The following is a 19,351-nucleotide window of genomic DNA, read 5'->3' as shown; positions in this document are numbered from 1 at the left end:
TCCTCTCCTCCACCATCCCTCCCTTTATCCTACCCCTTGCCCCCCAGGCCCACCTCCCCCACCCCCCACCTCCCACCCCCCGACCTGTCTGTCTGTCTCTGTGATATTCTCCCTCTGTCTTCACGTCTCTGCTACCTCTCCCAGAGAGTGGTGGTGTTCCTTGCTGTCCTTCCCCCAGCCCCCTCTCCTCTCCTCTCCTCTCCTCCCACCCTCCTCCCCCCTCCCTCCAGCCCTACACATGCCCACTCACTGGGGGACATATGGTCCGACCCCATCGCCCTCAGACATGGGGCAGCAGCTGCTCAACAACAGCGTCCACAGTGTGTGTGTCTGTGTGTATGTGTGTGTGAGTGTGCGTGACAGACAAATCGTGTTAGCGTGTGTGTCTGACAGTGTGTGGGTGTTTGCACTGCGGGGCCAGGCCTTTGTGGTGTTGCAGGGGGTCAGATGTTGTGCTCAGAACCAAAAGCTAAGCCCACCTGGGGTGTGTGTGTGTGGTGTGTGTGAGTGTGTGTGTGTGTGTGTGAGTGTGTGTGTGATATGAAATCCATCCTATATGTACAGAGTTGACCTGACAGGAAAGCTGTACTTCTCTGCGACATGAGAACACACACACACACACGACCGACCCCTCAACAACGACGTCATCAAACACCACAGGAACCTCAAGGCTGAGAACAGGAACCCGTGAGCACGGTAGCACGAGGCCATGCAGAACCCCTGTGGGGAGCTCAGAGGTTCTAGGGTCCATGTTCTGCATTCTATGTGTTCTGGTACCTGGGGTCTGGAAGTTGAGCGAGACCATCTGGCAGCCAGCGTTCCAGAAGATCTGAGGCATGTAATTACTGGAGTCCACCCTGCCTCCTTTGGGGTAGATGCGACTCATCTGACGTTTGTTGTAGCTGTGCAGAACGCTCAGGGAAAAACGCAGGCAGGCGGGAGAATGTCTGCTCGTGTGTGTGTGTGTGTGTGTGTGTGTGTGTGGGGGGGGGGGGGGGGATGTGTGTGTGTGTGTGTACACGTATGAATGTGTGGAAAGTGGACCACAGGGTTATTAATAGTAAGGAACAGCTTGAGTCCTCTGGTCTCGTTGGAGTATGTATATCTGAGTGTGTGTGTGTGGGGGGGGGGGATGTGTGAGTGTGCATGTGTGTGTGAGAGACTTGGGAGTGTGTGTGGAGTGGAAAAGGCCTGGTTTTAGAGTCTAGAGGCTCATGTGCTCCCTGCCTGGAGGCGGTGAGCTGGGTTTCAGGGTTTCACCACAAGGAGAAAGTCACCCTAAACACGGGGAGCGTCCCTCACAGGAGCCTACACGATCTAGGTGACCTACAACGAGGGGGCAGGAACAGAGGGTGCAGGAACAGAGGGGGCAGGAACAGAGGGGGCAGGAACAGAGGGGGCAGGAACAGAGGGGGCAGGAACAGAGGGGGCAGGAACAGAGGGGGCAGGAACAGAGGGGGCAGGAACAGAGGGGGCAGGAACAGAGGGGGCAGGAACAGAGGGGGCAGGAACAGAGGGGGCAGGAACAGAGGGGGCAGGAACAGAGGGGGCAGGAACAGAGGGGGCAGGAACAGAGAGGGCAGGAACAGAGGGGGCAGGAACAGAGGGGGCAGGAACAGAGGGGGCAGGAACAGAGAGGGCAGGAACAGAGGGGGCAGGAACAGAGGGGGCAGGAACAAAAGGACAGTGCTGGTAGAGTACATCTGCATACCGTGTACAGGAACAGTGAAACTAAAGGATACTTGACAAACTCAATAGCATTGGTCTTCAGGTAGCCCAGCCCCACCGACTCGTTGAAGGACGACATGTTGTGGTGGATGTTTCTCTCTGGAACGGAGGGAAACAGGAAGTCAGACAGGAAGTGACGCGGGTCGGCCCAAAGTGAGGCGCTTGGCATTGTGCCAGCGTACCCTCTGCGTTGTCGAAGCTCTGGAACTTGACAGGCTGGGCGTAGTTCACCATAGCAGACAGGTAGGGGTGGATGTTAGTGGTGGCTCCAACATAGGTGTACTGGGCTATCAGAGCCTCCTCGTCATCTGTGGTCTCTGCCTGTATGGCCACAGCACACACACACACACACAGTGACTTTCCTACTTCACACACACTTCTCTCGAATGCAGTGTAAAAAAGGTAAAAAAAAAAAAAAGTAACAGGCAATACAGGACACAGTAGCAGTGTGTGTGTGTGTGTGTGTGTGTGGGTGCAGGCTACCTTCTTGTTGTTGTCCTGGTCAGATGCTTCTGAGATGTCGGTGATATCTGTAGCTTCCGTGGCTTCAGACATCTCTGTGACCTCATCCTCGGTTACCTGGACGACGACAACATCAACAACTCAAGACTACTGTACCTCTTTCCAAACAGCTAGAAAGAGCATGCACCCGTTTCCGGGCAACGCCCACCTTCCTGAGGCTGTTGTCCGGCTCCTCTTCCTTCCTGGTAGTGCTGGCCACGGTGCTAGCCCTGGTGCTGGCCGCGGTGCTGGCCGCGGTGCTGGCCGTGGTGCTGGCCCTGGTGCTAGCCCTGGTGCTGGCCGTAATACTGGCTGTGGTGCTGTTGGCACTGACGCTGTTAGCCTCCTTCTCACTGGGCTCCTCTGATAGGCTGCCGGGCTGGCCCTCGGGGTTCCCCTCCTTGTCTTCTCCACCTGCACACACACACATACACACACACATGAGATAACACACACACACACACTGCACCACACCCTTCCAGACGCCCCACAGCACACACACACACACACACAGCTCACACACACAGCTCACACACAGCACACACACACAGCTCACAGATGTCTCCGTCCTCCTCGTTCTCCTCTCCAAGGATAATGGCAGGCGTGTTGGTCTCTCCTGCATCCATGTGTTTCTTAAAGGACTCCAGCTGCTCTGTAACACACACACACACACAGATAAACCTGGGTGTCTGGGGTGGGCTCGAAGTGATCATAAGGTCACATGGTTGGAGGGTGGAGGAGGGTGGAGGACATACTCTGTTCCACTTCCGGTTTCAAGCGCTTGTTTTTGATGAGGATTTTACGTTTGAGGTCGTTGGGAGAGGGTAAGGGTCGCCCAGGTTCAATCTGAAATCCCCAAACCAGGAAGTGAAATCAGACAGAGCAGCTCCTATTTGACAACGACTCTTTAACCGCTTTATGATTGGACACCGAGTTTGATTGACAGGTACTCACCGGATATCCCTCCAGTGGCTGTTTAAGAAGGAGGTCCCCGAAAATTTCTTCACAGTATTTAGCCATCTTATACTGCTGCGGTTTACTAACACACACACACACACATAACGCAACAGCTTAGATGTTTTCCTGATAGACATCCTAATCACAGACACACAAAACCTCCTATGCAGGAACATGTTCCTCCATCTTGCATCAGCCTTGCGGCGGGACGGCAGAAGCTGCTGTACCTGCAGTGATTCTCAAAGGACAGGATGACCGGGTACTCTGCTGTTACGAACGCCGTCTCTCTGATGGCTTGAATCACATCCTGATAGAGGAAGGAAACACAACAACAGTCACCTGCAGTCAATCAGTCTGGATGAGAGCTCCTATTATGTGCCTTCAGATGGATTGATTAGGTTATTTTCTCTATTGGGTGCAGTATTAAAGTATTTAAAGTAGTGCGGTCAAACGATTAAAATGTTTAATCGCGATTAATCGCATTAATGTCATAGTTAACTCGCGATTAATCACAATTAATCGCACTTTTTTATCTACTCTAAATGTCCCTTGATTTCTTTTTGTCCCATTCTTTTTTCAAATTGTAATGCTCTTATCAACATGGAAAAGTGGTTCGGATTGCTTCGTGCAAATATTTTTTGTTATTGAAAACAACATTGCAATCGCCTGGCTTTGACGAGGGGGCGGAGAATTCGCATCATCTGTGTGCTTGGCCATCAAGTGGTATTTCAGACTGGACGTGCTGCGATGATAGCTCAGTTTACAACGACAAAACACACAGATCACTTTGGTCTTGTCAATGGAACCATTTGGCAACTTTTTAAAAGTAAACTTTCCATTCAGAATCTTATTGGCATCCATTTCGGCGTCTCGCGCTCGCCATCAACTCAAAACGTAACGTTAACCTACTACCAGAGAATGTCTCATATCCGTAAACGGGCTCTGCTACTACGCTTTAGCCGGATCGCAAGCCAAACAAGTGTGTGGCGTGCCTGTTGTTTTGTTTCCGGTCTAGCTAGATCCGGTGTGGTGTTGTAGTTTTTCTAACTTCGGTAGTTGTTGCAACAGCATGTGAAAAAAAACTACAAAGTTTGCTAGGCCAAAAAGAGCGTTAATCGCGCGATAAAAAAATTGACGCCGTTAATTTGGATTTGCGTTAACGCCGTTAATAACGCGTTAAACTGACAGCACTAATTTAAAGTATTAAAGTATTATCGCCACCAGATGGCAAACTTGTCCCGTGTAATAAATAATACAGTTCAAGGGAGTTCACCTGTTTTTGGATGGCTTATAAAAATGCTGCTATATATAGGATGATGAAATATAAGAGTGTATATACATATGCATATATTTGAGTGTGTGTGTGTGTGTGTGCTCACCTTGAACAGGATGTCAGTACACATGGCCTTGCCGTGCGTGATTATAGGTTCCTGGTCTTCTCCTTTCCCATCCCAGCAGTCCAGCTCCACACACCTGGGACAACACACACACACACACACACTTAGACACACACACTTAGACACACACACCCGAGCACCAACAGCTTTATTCAAAGTGCCCCCCCCGCTCACAGGGCCTACCTGCAGCCCGACAGCAGCACCTGTCTGTACATCTCCACGGAGGACTTCCCCCCAAACTGCCGTCCCGTCAGGTACGTGTTGTGGGAGGAGCTTATGAAATAGTGGGCCAGCGGTTGGTCCATCTCCTGGTACAGCTCCAGCCTGTCCAGGAACACCGGAGCATTCTCATCCGACATCAGATACCTGCAGAAGCCATCACTGGACATGTGACCTGGGGAGGGAGAGAGAGGGAGAGAGAGGAGGGAGTGATGGAATGAGGGGAAAAAGGAGAGAGAGAGAGGGTGCGAGGGACGCACAGAGAGAGGATGGGCGAGAGAGAAGGAGGGAGGGGGTGGGGAGAGGTTGTGAGTACGTAGGTAGAACCTAGTTTTAAGGTTAACCTACTTTCTTCACCAGGAAGGGGCAGTAATGTGTCTACAGCAGCAGACTATTTGTGGTTTTCTCCTCCTTCACCATCCCTCCATCTCTCTCCTACCTCTCTTCCTCAGCTCAGGATCTCTCTCGTACTTCTCGATGATCTGCATGGCTCGTTTGGGGTCGTAGAAGGGGAACAGGATCTCGTTTAGCCGCGGGTCCCGCTGGTTCTGGAGACCACACACACACACACACACACATCATCATCTGGAAGGCTGCACACACAGACAACTGTCCACACATCCTCTAGACACACTTAACCATACAAGAACAAAGACACAGCCCCACTCAACCTCACACACACACACACACACACACACACTGAAACTACGAGGACCCCCCCCACCCAGATGAACCCCTGGCCCTGCCCCCTTCTCAGATAGTGGACCTGACAGGACTGGAGTGGAGTCAGAAACCTGGCTGGTGGAGGCCAGACTGGAGCCCAGTCCTGTCCTGTCAGCTCCCCAGGGGGTGAGCTCTGGGCTCGGGCAGGGCATGGGCTTGCTCTGGGGGGTGGGGGGTGGGGGTGGAGGGGTGACACAGCAGCAGACACACACACAGCCGGCACTGATGGACAACAGGGAGGGCTGCACCGCACGCTGCCACCAGGGGGAGCTGTACACCACAGGTCGTATCAGAAACGTGAAGAAATGGACTTGAAAACAGGAGTCACGGTTACTGGTGCGGAGCTGGGGAGGGGTGTGTCTGTGTGTGTGTGGGGGGGGGGTTCAAGGGGAGGAGCCAAATGCGTGTGAGCTTTTTTTTAAGCACGGTTACTCAAACACACAGCAGCAGAATCATCGTGATACAGAGGTGTTGATCTGCCAGGCGGGAACAAGACCTATCATGGCTTCGTTCTACTGGGGATCCATTACAGCGTGACACACAGGGAGGGAAGCAGGGGGAAGGCCTTCAACAGCGGACGACAGAGCGAAATGTGTTGAAGCGAGGTTGTCACAGCCAATGAGGAAAGAGAAAGGGCGTGACGTGGACTCAGGAAGCAGAATATTCACACAGCCCAAACTGCCTCCCGTTGCTGTGGCAACAACAACCACACAGAGAGGCGATGAGGAGAGGGGAAGGAGGGGCCAGACATGCAGTTTAGGATGAAGTTGCCCCTAGAGACTGATCTCAGGTCAGGTTTGTGTGTTGCCATCGGATTGTTAGAAGTTGGATTGGCTGAAGGTCACCTGATCCTAGATCTGCTCTTATGGGCAACTTCTACCCAGAGCCGGGGGGGGGGGAGGGCTCAAGCTGTCACACAGAGAGTAGTTTATGAATGATAAAGAGCTTACTTCATTCAGAAAGCTGACTAACTGATCTACGTTTAAATAATCAGTTTTGTCCCCATTGCTGCAAAGGAATTAATTAGAGAAAAAAAACGTTATGCCTCTTTAACATGTCCAGTCAGTCAGTGCTTAGGAGAAAGCTAGTTTTAGTGGGTCAATATAAAACACCTTCATGTTACAATTCATCACATTCATGATGTTAAATCACCGCCGATAGAACATTCTAGTAATGGTGGGTTAGTATAAACAAACGGGTTAGATGTTGAACTTCAGAAGCAGGTTAGACTTGCCCACAGGTGGTTAGTTGAGCAGATTCAAACATCTCTAAACGCTGGTCTCTGTTCTGAACAGATAACATAAACAGAACTTAACAATACTTTGGCCACTGCTCCCATATTGTGGTTTGAGTACCCTGCTATACTGACTGGACTATCAGGACAAACAGATAACCATGTCTAGTTGTGGTGATGGTCCTAGGCAGTGAAGAGGTGATGGAGGGTTGTGATTGGAAGCTGGAGATGAAAAGAGCACACTCACATCTTCTTGAAGAGTTCCTCCATGTCAGTGCGAGGGCAGATCTTCTGTGTGAGAGCGTAGAAGATGTCGAAGGTGAACGCTGAAGACTCCATCTCGTCGTTCTGGAGAGGCAGAGGTGAGAAGACCATAACGCCATGTGACCACGCCACAGGAGTTTCAGCCCTCAGGAGGAGAGGCTTCAGGGAAGGAACCGGCTGTGTGGTTCTATCTTGTGTGTGTGTGTATTTATGTATTTTTATTTTCTTCTTTCAAACCTTTCCACTGGGCAGGCCCAGCTCCTTCAGAGCCTGGAAGATTCCCTTCTCTGTCTTTCCCGAAGCAAATGTCCGTGTGATTCTGCAACACACACACACACACAGCCATGAGGATCTCCACTCAGGGACGAGCAGAAACTGACAGGAGCTGATTCTGTTTTAGTGGGCCTACCCTCTCACTGGGATCTTCCCGTTTACGTTGGTCTGAAAGCACATCCTCATCCAACTAGAGGAGGAAATAGTGCATGCACACGCACACACACACACACACACGCACGCACACACACGCACGCGCACACACACACACGCACGCGCACACACACGCACACACACGCGCACGCACACGCACGCGCACACACACACACGCACGCGCGCACACACACACACGCACGCACACACACGCACACACACACACACAAGCAAGGGTAAATATTGATACAGACAAGGCAGAACATTCTTGGTGGACTGTGGGCACTACTCACTGTTTTTTGAGACAGGTCATTGGACAGACGCTGTTTGCTCTGAAGTTGTGAATCACAGATCTCAGACCCTCTGCCCATTTCTGAAAACAAACAATCACAGTTCAGACACGAGCACAAACACACACAAACACACATGCGCGCAAACACGACAGACAAGAATAGGAAATAAGTTTTTTTTCCACATTTATCAGTCTACTGTTTAGATGTTTAGGCCTTTGGCATATAAACACTGAAAGTGGATATGCTGTGACACACACACACACACGTAAACACTGTGTTGTTCCTGTTTGTGTGTGTGTGTGTCACAGAGAGAGGGTGACAACAGACTCCAGTTTTTCAGAAGGCCTCTCTCTTACTAACCAGAACAGAGGATGTGTTATTTATCCCAGAGGTGTGTGTGTGTTCCTGCCTGTGCTGATGTGAATAACACTGTCAGCTCTCTAGGTCTGCTGCTTAGGGCAACCTACATGCTGAGAAACAGTGTGTGTGTGTGTGTGTGTGTGTGTGAGTTGGAGAGTAGGTGTGTGTGTGTGTATCTGACCTTCAGGCCTGACTTGTGAAGGCTGCTCAGGGTAGATGATTTCCAACCCTGTGTCTCTACAGATACAACACCATCCCCGTAGCACTGTCTACAGAATGTAGGAGACCAAATACTCTAGTGTGGTTCATATTTATCAGAAGGCCTTTCATCGACCGTCTATTGGATATGGGTAACAGGAAATGTGAACCTGGCTACAGTTCTACTGCTGGCCACGAGGTGGCAGTGTTTGCCGTGTGTGCTTTCTGAGCGCTGAGGTCTGGGTGAGGAAGAATCTACTGTCTGAGCCGACTGGGAAGACGGATGAGTGAAAGGGAGAGGGGGATTAGGGGCGAGGGAGAAAGGTATTTCTACTCTAATACTCCAGCCCTTTGGGCCACATGACAGAGGGAAAAAGAGAGAGAAAGAGAGGGAGAAAGAGAGGGAAAGAGAGAGAGAGAAAGAGAGAGAAAGAGAGGGAGAGAGAGAAAGAGAGGGAGAAAGAGAGAGAAAGAAAGAGGGAGAAAGAGCGAACGAGTGAGAGACATAGAAGAGACAGACAGAGAAAGAAAGAAAGAGAAAGAGATAGAGAGAGAGTCTGACTCACTACGATGCTTCTCCAGGCTACAGGGACAGACAAAGCCAAGGCCAGCGCTGAGGTAGTCAGGATATAACTTGTTACCCTTGTGGTTAGGGCCTTCATTTGGCCGGATAGAATGTGACACATTCTAGCCGGTCTTAATCACGGTTTTGAGGGTTTGTTTAAAAGGTGGGCCTGGCTGGCTACCACTCCAGTATCCCAGAGGGGAGGCTGGGATGGAAATGAAGAGCGGGAAGTGGTCCCCTCACCCGGGCGATGTCCGGGGTCTCAGCCACCATGAACATGAAGGAGAGGTTGACCAGGTCGGTGCCACTGCAGACGCAGATGATGCAGCCCTCCAGATCAGCCTCGGTCTTCCCCACGCCCTCAAACGCTGACAGGATCTTTGGGTCCTGGAGGGTGGAGGAAAAATAGAGAGAGAGAGAACAGGGGAGGAGAGAGAGCGAGAGAAGGGGAGGAGAGAGAGAGAGAGAGAGAGAGAGAGAGAGAGAGAGAGAGAGAGAGAAGGGGAGGAAAGAGATGGGGGAGAAGAGTGGGAGTAAAAGAAAACATGTTTTAAAGTCTAAATGTTTCCTTCTCTCTGAAATGAATGATGACTCATCAACATTAAGACCATTAATATTGAGCATAAACCTTGTTTTGCTGTCTTGCTATTCCTAAAAACACAATTTTCAACCAACCTCTTCATATGGTCACTTGTACGGCAGTTTGAGGTAAAGACAGAGCATTCGCTCCATGATTGAATAATCTGGATGGCAACAAGCTCTCCCACTCGTGGCCACCCAATGTTTATTAAAACGAATACAGCCAATCATCAATGCCATTCTTCTCTTTTCTTCTCTTCTCTTTGTTCGTTAGCTCAAACGGCCCTTGCTGATTATCTGGTTAGGCGTACAAGAGAGCCGTGTCAGAGAGCGCTCTGCTGTGTTGGTTACGGGGGACAACAGAGCTCTTCACCAGGCGGACGAGAGCGGGAGCAGAGCCCACACACACACACACACACACACAGAGCCCAGACACATCCCGCCCGGCCAACGACACACACCTCCGCCCCCGTTAAAGCACGCTGCCACCCTGTGTGTGTGTGTGGTCAGATGGTTGCTGGGGTTAATAGTCTTCAGCGGTTTAACCAGTGCCGTCTCTGGAAAAGCACACGTCAGTTCCAGTCAGGCACGGACTGGCCACTCCCTGGGTCCTTCTGTTGCTTGGCGTGTTTAACATCATGTCAAACACTACGGCTCAGCAGGATGTCAGCATCTCTCAAGTCAGTCAATATTTACTGATCTAAGGATTCATGCATGGACCCTACACATGAGTAGGAGTGTGTTTAAAGTAAGACGTAAGAATGCATGTAAACTGTAGGGCTGTCTACATGTGCATCAGGCCACACCTAGGAGGCATATTTAACATGGGACGGACCATTTAATAGTGTTGATTTGAAGACTGACTTTGCAGGTTGCAAGCCTGCAGTCATCCAGGAATCAAGCCAAGCTCTAGCTGCAGCCAGAGAACGGGACCCATAAATATGAAAAACAGTCCATATTTCACGAAGCCGTTTCTCCCCTGGGTCACTGAGGAGGCAGAATAGTTCATCAGGTACGCGCAGCCCTCCTCCAAAACCACTTGAAAGTTTCCAGCCAATCAACACTGCCGAAACAATCACTGGCCACTGTTGCCATGTCCACCTGAAATATGTCTGACCTATGGATGTGACCGTCACCCCAATTATGAGTGGAGCCCAGAGGCCCGTCCAATGAGAGAGCGCCCTGGGGGGAGGGATGGAGGGGACGCAGCCAGGCGTGAAGGTTGTTGAAACGGAGGAGAGGAAATTGCCTTCCCAAGGTCTCACCTTTGGCATGGCTCCAACGCGGATACTGTTGATGAGGGAACATTCTAGAACCTGGCCTTCCTGAAGTAAGACAGGCAGAAAGAAAGTGAGAGAGAGAGAAACAAACAAACGATAAACACATTTAGGGAGATAAGAGAGGGTGACTTGTTGTTAGAAAAACTTTTCACTTATTGTCTTGAAGAAAGCTGGGCAGGGGCAGGGGCAGGGGCAGGGGACAGGTGGCAGGGGGCGGGGCAGGGGGCGTTGTAGGGGGCGGGGCAATCTGTAGTGACATAGGGAAGAGAGGAAGACAGGGTACCTTTCCTTCGCTCTTCCAGGTGATGAAGAAGCCAAACTCGTCCACCTGGACCAGGCAGTTGGGCTCAAAGACAAACGGGTCCTAAGAGACACAACAGTTTTAATAAGAGGAATGTTTCGTCAATCACAGCTTTTATTTGACACGGCTTGACATTAAACACCCGCACTGTTACACACACACACACACAGCTTACGCAACAAGACAAACAGCGGTGTCTGTAATTCATTTTCATTTTTGGAAGATCACAAACATTGAAGCACGCATAAACATGTTCTCAAACAAATGCTGGAATACATTAGCAGAGACACCCTAGCGGGGAAACACACTCAAACAGCCCCATCGATACATACGATGCCTTGAAGGATACACACGCACACACACACACACACACACACACGCACACACACACACACACGCTTTTGCGTGCACAGGGGAGCTTTGCGCTAGGGCAAACACAAACACAGATAATTATGAATGTCATGAGTGCAAACACTGTCCTGGTAGCACACACATTGGTGCCATGGAGACAGAGGACAACAAGGACAGGCTGTCTGTGTGTGTGTGTGTGTGTGTGTGTGTGTGTGTGTGTGTGTGTGTGAGAGAGCGAGAGAGCGAGAGAGCGGGGAGGTAGAGAGACAGGAGAGCATGTATCTCTCAGAGACCTCCTGGTGTAGAGAGAATGTCTGTTGCTACCTGCTAGCCTGACAGTGTTTGAGGTGTTGCTACCTGCTAGCCTGACTGTGTTTGAGGTGTTGCTACCTGCTAGCCTGACTGTGTTTGAGGTGTTGCTACCTGCTAGCCTGACAGTGTTTGAGGTGTTGCTACCTGCTAGCCTGACAGTGTTTGAGGTGTTGCTACCTGCTAGCCTGACAGTGTTTAAGGTGTTGCTACCTGCTAGCCTGACAGTGTTTGAGGTGTTGCTACCTGCAAGCCTGACAGTGTTTGAGGTGTTGCTACCTGCTAGCCTGACTGTGCTGGAGGTGTTGCTACCTGCTAGCCTGACTGTGTTTGAGGTGTTGCTACCTGCTAGCCTGACAGTGTTTGAGGTGTTGCTACCTGCTAGCCTGACAGTGTTTGAGGTGTTGCTACCTGCAAGCCTGACAGTGTTTGAGGTGTTGCTACCTGCTAGCCTGACTGTGCTGGAGGTGTTGCTACCTGCTAGCCTGACTGTGTTTGAGGTGTTGCTACCTGCTAGCCTGACTGTGCTGGAGGTGTTGCTACCTGCTAGCCTGACTGTGCTGGAGGTGTTGCTACCTGCTAGCCTGACTGTGCTGGAGGTGTTGCTACCTGCTAGCCTGACAGTGCTGGAGGTTGATAACCAACAGGCACCAATGCTAAGTAGAACATCCAGAGGAACCAGGTCCAAACACTGTACATCAGTCTACAGCACTCTGCTCCGTGTGTATGTGTGTGTGTTGTGGTGTGTGAATGTGTGTGTGTGAAGAAAGTGTGTGGCGATCCAGTCCACATTCAGTATTGGTCTGACTGGGATTCTCCAAGCAGATAAGGCCGTTCAGTCATCCATCTAAGGCTGCAATCCATCACTGGCAGGATGACTCATGAACCGATACTGGACAGTACCTTCAGCAGAGACGCTCCACAGTTCTTCTATGGGAGTGTACTGCAGGCTAACCTGTCCAGCAGTACCATACTCTATGAAACTGTTCAAATGAGTCCAGGATGTGTGAACACTCATACTTAAACCTAAACAAACACGCACACACACAAAATGCTAGAGACAAGTATAGGTGCACTGTATACACACGCAAAAAGCTATACTTTTCAAAGCTACACAAAGAATACATTTCACTGCATATAACACATTTCACTGCATATTGTACCATGTGTATTCATGTACAGTATGTGACAAATAATAATACAATCTTGAAAAGCTAAGAATTAACAAATAAGGAATAAACAGAGAGGGGATCCCTGGCTGAGGTACTCTTGACTAGGTGCAGAGCAGACAAGGTTGGCTGTGTGTGTGAGAGAGAATTGATTGCAGGCTACTGCAAATCTCTGCTCTAAGATCTCTATCGATCATTATAGCTCTTCAAAAATAAAGCAGCACAGCCCCCCCCCCCCCCACACACACACACACACTACTGTGAGCAGTAATGAGAATTGAGCAATGACGTTCACTCTACACATGTGATGCTGTGTTTGCGTGTTCAAACCTCAAGGGATGGCTTGGTTCTCATAGCAACCAGTACACTGATTACTTAGATCCCATAGTTATTGATTTCCGATAGCGGGGGAAGACCCTCCGTTGAAGAACAAGCGCGCGCACACACACACACACACACGCGGCTGACTCAACCTCTCAATCGAGGAGTTTTACTCTCAACCATGCAACCATGGCGACGCGGTGGCGCTAGTGCCCCATTGGAGCCCCGTTGGTGCCCCTGGATCGACTACACTGATGAACTGGGGCTGGGGAAGGGTTGGGGAGGGGCGGAGGGGCTGGGTGGAGGGGCTGGGTGGAGAGGCTGGGTGGAGGGGCTGGGTGGAGGGGCTGGGTGGAGAGGCTGGGTGGAGGGGCTGGGTGGAGAGGCTGGGTGGAGGGGCTGGGGAGGGGCGGGCGGAGGGACGGAGGGGCAGAGCGTTCCCGTCATGGAGATGAGGGAGAGCGGACCAGACTGACATCAAAAGAGAGGAGTCCTTCTCCTCCAGGCCTGTCCGTCATATGGTCGTGCTGGATACAACAAAGACTTGCCGTACTTGAATAAGGCTAGGCCAGGCACAGGGTATTCAACTATTGATGTGCACGGACACACACACACGTAGACACACACACACACAGACAGACACAAACACACACAAGACGCCCGTCCTCACCGTCTGTTACTCAGTGGGGTCTCGCTAGAGTGTGCTTTCCAGAAGAATCTGTCCTGATTAGCTGTGTGTGTGTGTGCTTGCATGCAGTGTGTGTGTGTGTGTGCTTGCATGCAGTGTGTGTGTGTGTGTGCTTGCATGCAGTGTGTGTGTGTGTGTGTGTGCTTGCATGCAGTGTGTGTGTGTGTGAGGAGGGGTTACATGTGTTCAACTCAAATATCCCTTTCTATCAGTCAGCTAGTAAACACACACACACACAGCTCTCTGAGGCTGAAGCGCTGGGTGAGAATCGAGCCCAGGTTGGATGGTCAGTACCTAGTACCTAGGTTCAGCTGAGGGCTGTAGCTGTGCTCCAAGTCAGGATCCACAGGTTAACACCTTTACTGTACACCACAATGCTGCAGTTCAATAGACGTGTGATCAACAGCACGCCATTGGATGGTGGTAGAGGAAGAATTATCCTATAGGTCAATAAAAAAGCCAATTAAAAATCGTCTTTACTAGCTATTGAATGAGAGCCCAGGTCAGGTCGGTGTGGATACTCTGCTTTTCTAACTAAGACAACAAAACAAAGTGTGTCAATGAACAGTTTGTTTGGTCTAGATACATCAGACCTTGGGATTCACTTTGTCCCAGTCTCCCAGCACTTAGACTAGGGCAGTTCCTCAAACACACACACACACACACACACACTCTGAGGCATTTCCCCACCGGCCCAGTTTTACGGCTCAGTTACGAATGCTCTTAGATTTGATTTGTCCTCCGCTCTTTCCCTCCCCACAGAAGAATTGAATGGACAGACTGAAGGGATTCCTGTTCATGTGTGTGTGTGTATTTTATAGCTCTCTCCATGCAATGTCCCAGCTTAGTGCCCTGATTGAGTTAGGGAAGGGAAAACTAGGGAGGACACACACACACACCCCATAACCCCCCACACACACACACACACACACACCCCATCACTCCCCCCCCCCCCCCCCCCCCCCCCCCCCAAACCCCATCACTACCCCCCCCCCCCCCCCACACACACACACCCCATCTCCAGAGGGTGGACAGGAACAGTGTGTGTGGCGGAGCAGGCTGGTCAGGGCCGTGGAACAGACGGCCAGACAGGCAGTCGCCACAGCACACTTGGCTAATGTGACGGATCAATGTAGCCGCTGTTCCTATTTCCTGCTGCTCTGACTAACACAATGACCATTAATGTCATAAAGTAGACTATTCCTCTGTATCTCAGCATCTGTGTGTGTGTGAGTGAGTGGACGTGTGTGCGTGAGTGTGTGCGTGAGTGTGCTTAATGTCCAACCAGAGGAGGGTGATTAGGGTGGGGGGGCTGATGTAGATGTCTTCCATCTGCCAGGGTCAAGCCCCAGCTCAGGTTACTGCTCCTACAGCCTGCTGGGGAGGGCTGGAGGAGGGCTGGAGGAGGGCTGGAGGGGGGCTGTAGGACGGTTGGAGGAGGCCTGGAGGAGGGCTGGAGGAGGGCTGGAGGAGGGCTGGGGGGGGCTGGAGGAGGGCTGGGGAGGGCTGTACGAGGGCTGGGGAGGGTTGGAGGAAGGCTGGAGGAGGGCTGGGGAGGGTTGGAGGAGGGCTGGAGGAGGGCTGGGGAGGGCTGTACGAGGGCTGGGGAGGGTTGGAGGAAGGCTGGAGGAGGGCTGGGGAGGGCTGGAGGAGAGCTGGAGGAGGGCTGGAGGAGGGCTGGAGGAGGGCTGGGGAGGGTTGGAGGAAGGCTGGAGGAGGGCTGGGGAGGGCTGGAGGAGAGCTAGAGGAGGGCTGGAGGAGGGCTGGAGGAGGGTTGGAGGAGGGCTGGGGAGGGCTGGGTCTCACCTCGTCAAACCTGTCAAAAGAGGCTCCTTCCTGTAGGAAGCCAGGCAGGTGTTTCTGCCAGTTGAACTCATAGGATTTCGTCATGGCTGCTCACAAACCTGAGGAGAAGACAGAGACACAGAGAGAGAAAGACACGGAGAGACAAAGAGAGAGAGAGACGGGAGATGGTTAACACGAGGATGGCAGAAACAGCGAAGGTCGACACAGATACACGGCTCCCAGGCCTGCTTGTGCTTGCACAACCACACCTGGCCTGCCTCTCTGTTCAGACAGCTTCTCAAACACATCACTTCCTGTCACCTGATTCCCAACACATGAGGTCTCAGTCACACAAGATGACATCTTCCTCACACACACGTGAGGTTCTGCTGAAGGTTGACAGATTTGGACAGTGACGTCAAAAGGTGTGTATGAGGGGGGAAGTAGAGAGATAGAGGTGACAAATGAAGTCTTGCACTTCAGTAAGAATAGAACAGGCCTCACACTTAACCCAAACACACACGCACACACACACACACAGCTGTGCGAAGCCCTGAGTAAACCTGGGGAGTGTGTCTAAAGTAAACAAACTTCTGCCAACTGTGACTTTGGAATCGCGTGATGAGTGTGCGAGTGTCTTGGTGGGTTCATGTGCGTGTTTTCAAAAGCAATGCTCTCCACTGGTTAGCACTGAGCAGTGAATAGGAAAGCAGTGAATAATGGATCTGAACAACAGAGATATTTTGTGTCATTTAGGAGAGGTCTGGCAGATGGGTTGTGAATAATGAGAAGTGGATGCCGGCTATATTGGGTAACTCAAAGTGGCCGGGTCAGGGTCATTACTGCTGGGTGAATATCGGAGCACAAAGGAATAAGTACATAATGGGCGCTAAGTGCATTATGTGTTTCAGTGAGGTTATATTTAAGATAAGTAATGATTGTTTATGTGCATCAGTCTGGCTGGGTGTGTGTATGTGTAAATGTGTGTGTGGGTGTGTGTGTGTGTATGTAGATGGTACAGATACCCATCACAGATTACGTGCAGTCTCTCAGTTTTTCTTTCAGGGAGGGAATCCGGATGTTGTTTAAGCAATGAAGGGAGGAAGAGAGAGAGAGGGAAAGAGAGACAGAATTTAAAAAAAGACAGAATGAAAGAAAGACAGAATGAGAGAAAGACAGAAAGACAGAATGAGAGAAAGATAGAATGAGAGAAAGACAGAATGAGAGAAAGACAGAATGAGAGAAAGATAGAATGAGAGAAAGACAGAATGAGAGAAAGACAGAATGAGAGAAAGACAGAATGAGAGAAAGATGGAATGAGAGAAAGACAGAATGAGAGAAAGACAGAATGAGAGAAAGATAGAAAAAAAGGCAACATGAAGATGAGACAGCAAGAGGAGACAAGGATGAGAGAAAGAGGGATGAAGAGGGAGGACAAAAAGGGGAAAAGAGAGAGAAAGAGTGAGAAAGGAAAAGAGAGCAGAGAGAGAGAGGTTGAGATGGAAAGAGCGCGGTAGCGAGGGGACAGCTGTGCATGACAGAGCGGAAGGTGAGAGACTCAGGAGTGACTGTGTGTGTGTGTGTGTGTGTGTGCGTGTGTGTGTGGAGGGGGGGCAGAGAAAGAGGTTCTGTGCTTGATGTCGGGGGAGGGGGGGGCACAGATCACAGACCAGATCACTACACTGCAGACATGCTGGATGAGGAACCAGCAGAGGAACCAGCAGAGGAACCAGCCCTCTCTTACCGGCTGCCCTAGTACAGGCGGACGATCGTGTTCACGTCCTGTTTTCAGACCATGAAACAGACTGGCAAACAAGCTGTATATTGGTTGACATGAATAATGCCCTTTCATACAGTCTGCCCAGCAGCATGGCAGCAGGCTGCTGTCAGGTAGAGAGCAGCAGTGAACCAGGAAACAGGTTCTGTCTGAGGGACAGCATCAGCCTGGACGCTGGCCTTGTTAGGAGGCAGGGAGCTACGCGTCCTGACCACATATCATGTGCGCAGTGGAACACAAGGTTATCCTGAAGACGGCCGTTCTCGCGACACGGCAAGCGACAACTAAATAGTAGGCATAAAAAAAGGATCATTTGAAACGACAGCAGCAATAAATGAATATAAATAAATAATTGAGGGCAGTGAACTTGACGCTAGCCCTATGTGTGAACATGCTGTAGGGCAGGAAGGGTGAGTGTGGGTAGGAGGGCTTTCAACTTCCCAGGATGGCAGGCAGGCCTGGTGGAAGTCGATACAGCCCTGTTAATCCCACAGCCAGGACTCAACTAGCATGCCAGCAGGAGAGGTGGAGGGAGAGGAGAGAAGGGAGGAGAGAGTAGGGGCGGTGGAGAAAGGGAGGTAGAGCTACTAACAAGATGAAGATGGATCAGGAGAAGCAGGATGTAGAAAGCTAGAAAGGAAAAGAGAGGTGGAGAAAGACAGATTTACAGTGAGAGGTAAGTAAGGAGAGAAAGAGATAATAGATTGCGGAAAGAGAGAAATAGAAGAGACAGTGAGAGAGAGATGGAGACAGAGAGAGAGATGGAGACAGAAAGAGAGATGGAGACAGAGAGAGAGATGGAGACAGAGAGAGAGACATGGAGACAGAGATGGAGACAGAGAGATGGAGACAGAGAGAGAGAGATGGAGACAGAGAGAGAGAGATGGAGACAGAGAGAGAGAGATGGAGACAGAGAGAGAGCGATATGGAGACAGAGAGATGGAGACAGAGAGAGAGAGATGGAGACAGAGAGATGGAGACAGAGAGAGATGGAGACAGAGAGAGACATGGAGACAGAGAGAGATGGAGACAGAGAGAGAGATGGAGACAGAGAGATGGAGACAGAGAGAGAGAGATGGAGACAGAGAGAGAGAGATGGAGACAGAGAGATGGAGACAGAGAGAGAGAGATGGAGACAGAGAGAGAGAGATGGAGACAGAGAGAGAGCGATATGGAGACAGAGAGATGGAGACAGAGAGAGAGAGATGGAGACAGAGAGATGGAGACAGAGATGGAGACAGAGAGAGAGCGATATGGAGAAAGGGCCAGGCCCTTCAAGTGCAGCCCTCCACCATCTGTGGTGCCCTACCGGGGGACCAGAAGACAGACGCACACGTCCTGTCAGGGGACCTAAACACAGACGCACGCTTCCTGTAGAGATCAGAGGAAGAGGCCAGGCGAGCCGCCAACTGCACCACACTCGGAGGGACAGGCTAAATATACACAGCACAACATGCCCAATATTCAGAGAAAAACCCCGTGAATTATAACACAGAGGAACTTTCCACTGGCTTACTTGAAGTCTCTCACAGTTCGTTCCAGAAGAATCCAAAACCGAGCAGAAAGTAGGCCTGAGAAGCTCACCTTCTCCCGCAAAACCAGACAGCAGCCTCCTACCAGGTGAAATCCTAGTTCTTATCGGGCTGTGTCGTTTCCACAAGAGGAGTGTGTGTGTGTGTGTGTGTAGGTGCACGTGAGTAGCACAGGGAGGTGACGGAGCTCCGGGCCCCCATACGACCCCCTGACAATGAGATAATTACGTTAGATAGAGTCCCCGCGAGGCCAGGAGCTCCACGACTGCAGCACATCAGAAAAGACAGCGAGGGTAACACCCAGCAGTCTCTCAACTTATCATCTCCAATTACCCAGAAGCCCCGGGAACAGAGGAGAGGGGGCCCGGGGACATCACACACACACACACACTCT

At 50.9% G+C, this 19,351-nt stretch overlaps 1 protein-coding gene across 5 annotated transcripts in view; it reads right to left on the bottom strand.

Moving 5' to 3' along the window:
• LOC124468439 (1-phosphatidylinositol 4,5-bisphosphate phosphodiesterase beta-4-like) overlaps positions 1-19,351 on the bottom strand; it is a 54,060-nt gene that overhangs the window by 11,019 nt on the left and 23,690 nt on the right. For 4 of the 5 annotated variants that reach the window (XM_047021157.1, XM_047021155.1, XM_047021153.1 and 1 more), the window contains 21 exons: positions 15,670-15,767; positions 11,008-11,088; positions 10,710-10,769; positions 9,109-9,252; positions 7,743-7,822; positions 7,433-7,486; positions 7,261-7,342; positions 7,007-7,107; positions 6,476-6,533; positions 5,242-5,350; positions 4,767-4,977; positions 4,566-4,659; positions 3,414-3,493; positions 3,184-3,268; positions 2,985-3,075; positions 2,786-2,881; positions 2,399-2,643; positions 2,212-2,307; positions 1,911-2,049; positions 1,743-1,827; positions 778-902 (listed from right to left, as the gene is read on the bottom strand). In XM_047021157.1, the coding sequence (XP_046877113.1) occupies positions 778-902; positions 1,743-1,827; positions 1,911-2,049; positions 2,212-2,307; positions 2,399-2,643; positions 2,786-2,881; positions 2,985-3,075; positions 3,184-3,268; positions 3,414-3,493; positions 4,566-4,659; positions 4,767-4,977; positions 5,242-5,350; positions 6,476-6,533; positions 7,007-7,107; positions 7,261-7,342; positions 7,433-7,486; positions 7,743-7,822; positions 9,109-9,252; positions 10,710-10,769; positions 11,008-11,088; positions 15,670-15,753 (2,200 nt within the window). In that variant the 5' untranslated portion in view covers positions 15,754-15,767. Of the gene's footprint in view, positions 1-777; positions 903-1,742; positions 1,828-1,910; positions 2,050-2,211; positions 2,308-2,398; positions 2,644-2,785; positions 2,882-2,984; positions 3,076-3,183; positions 3,269-3,413; positions 3,494-4,565; positions 4,660-4,766; positions 4,978-5,241; positions 5,351-6,475; positions 6,534-7,006; positions 7,108-7,260; positions 7,343-7,432; positions 7,487-7,742; positions 7,823-9,108; positions 9,253-10,709; positions 10,770-11,007; positions 11,089-15,669; positions 15,768-19,351 lie in introns of those variants that run through there. The other variant, XM_047021156.1, reaches the window with a different exon arrangement.

Source organism: Hypomesus transpacificus, chromosome 6 (genome assembly GCF_021917145.1).
Source record: "Hypomesus transpacificus isolate Combined female chromosome 6, fHypTra1, whole genome shotgun sequence".
Taxonomy (NCBI): Eukaryota; Metazoa; Chordata; class Actinopteri; order Osmeriformes; family Osmeridae; genus Hypomesus; species Hypomesus transpacificus.
Note: the sequence above shows the minus strand (reverse complement) of the source record. Positions and strands in the feature narration are given on the sequence as shown.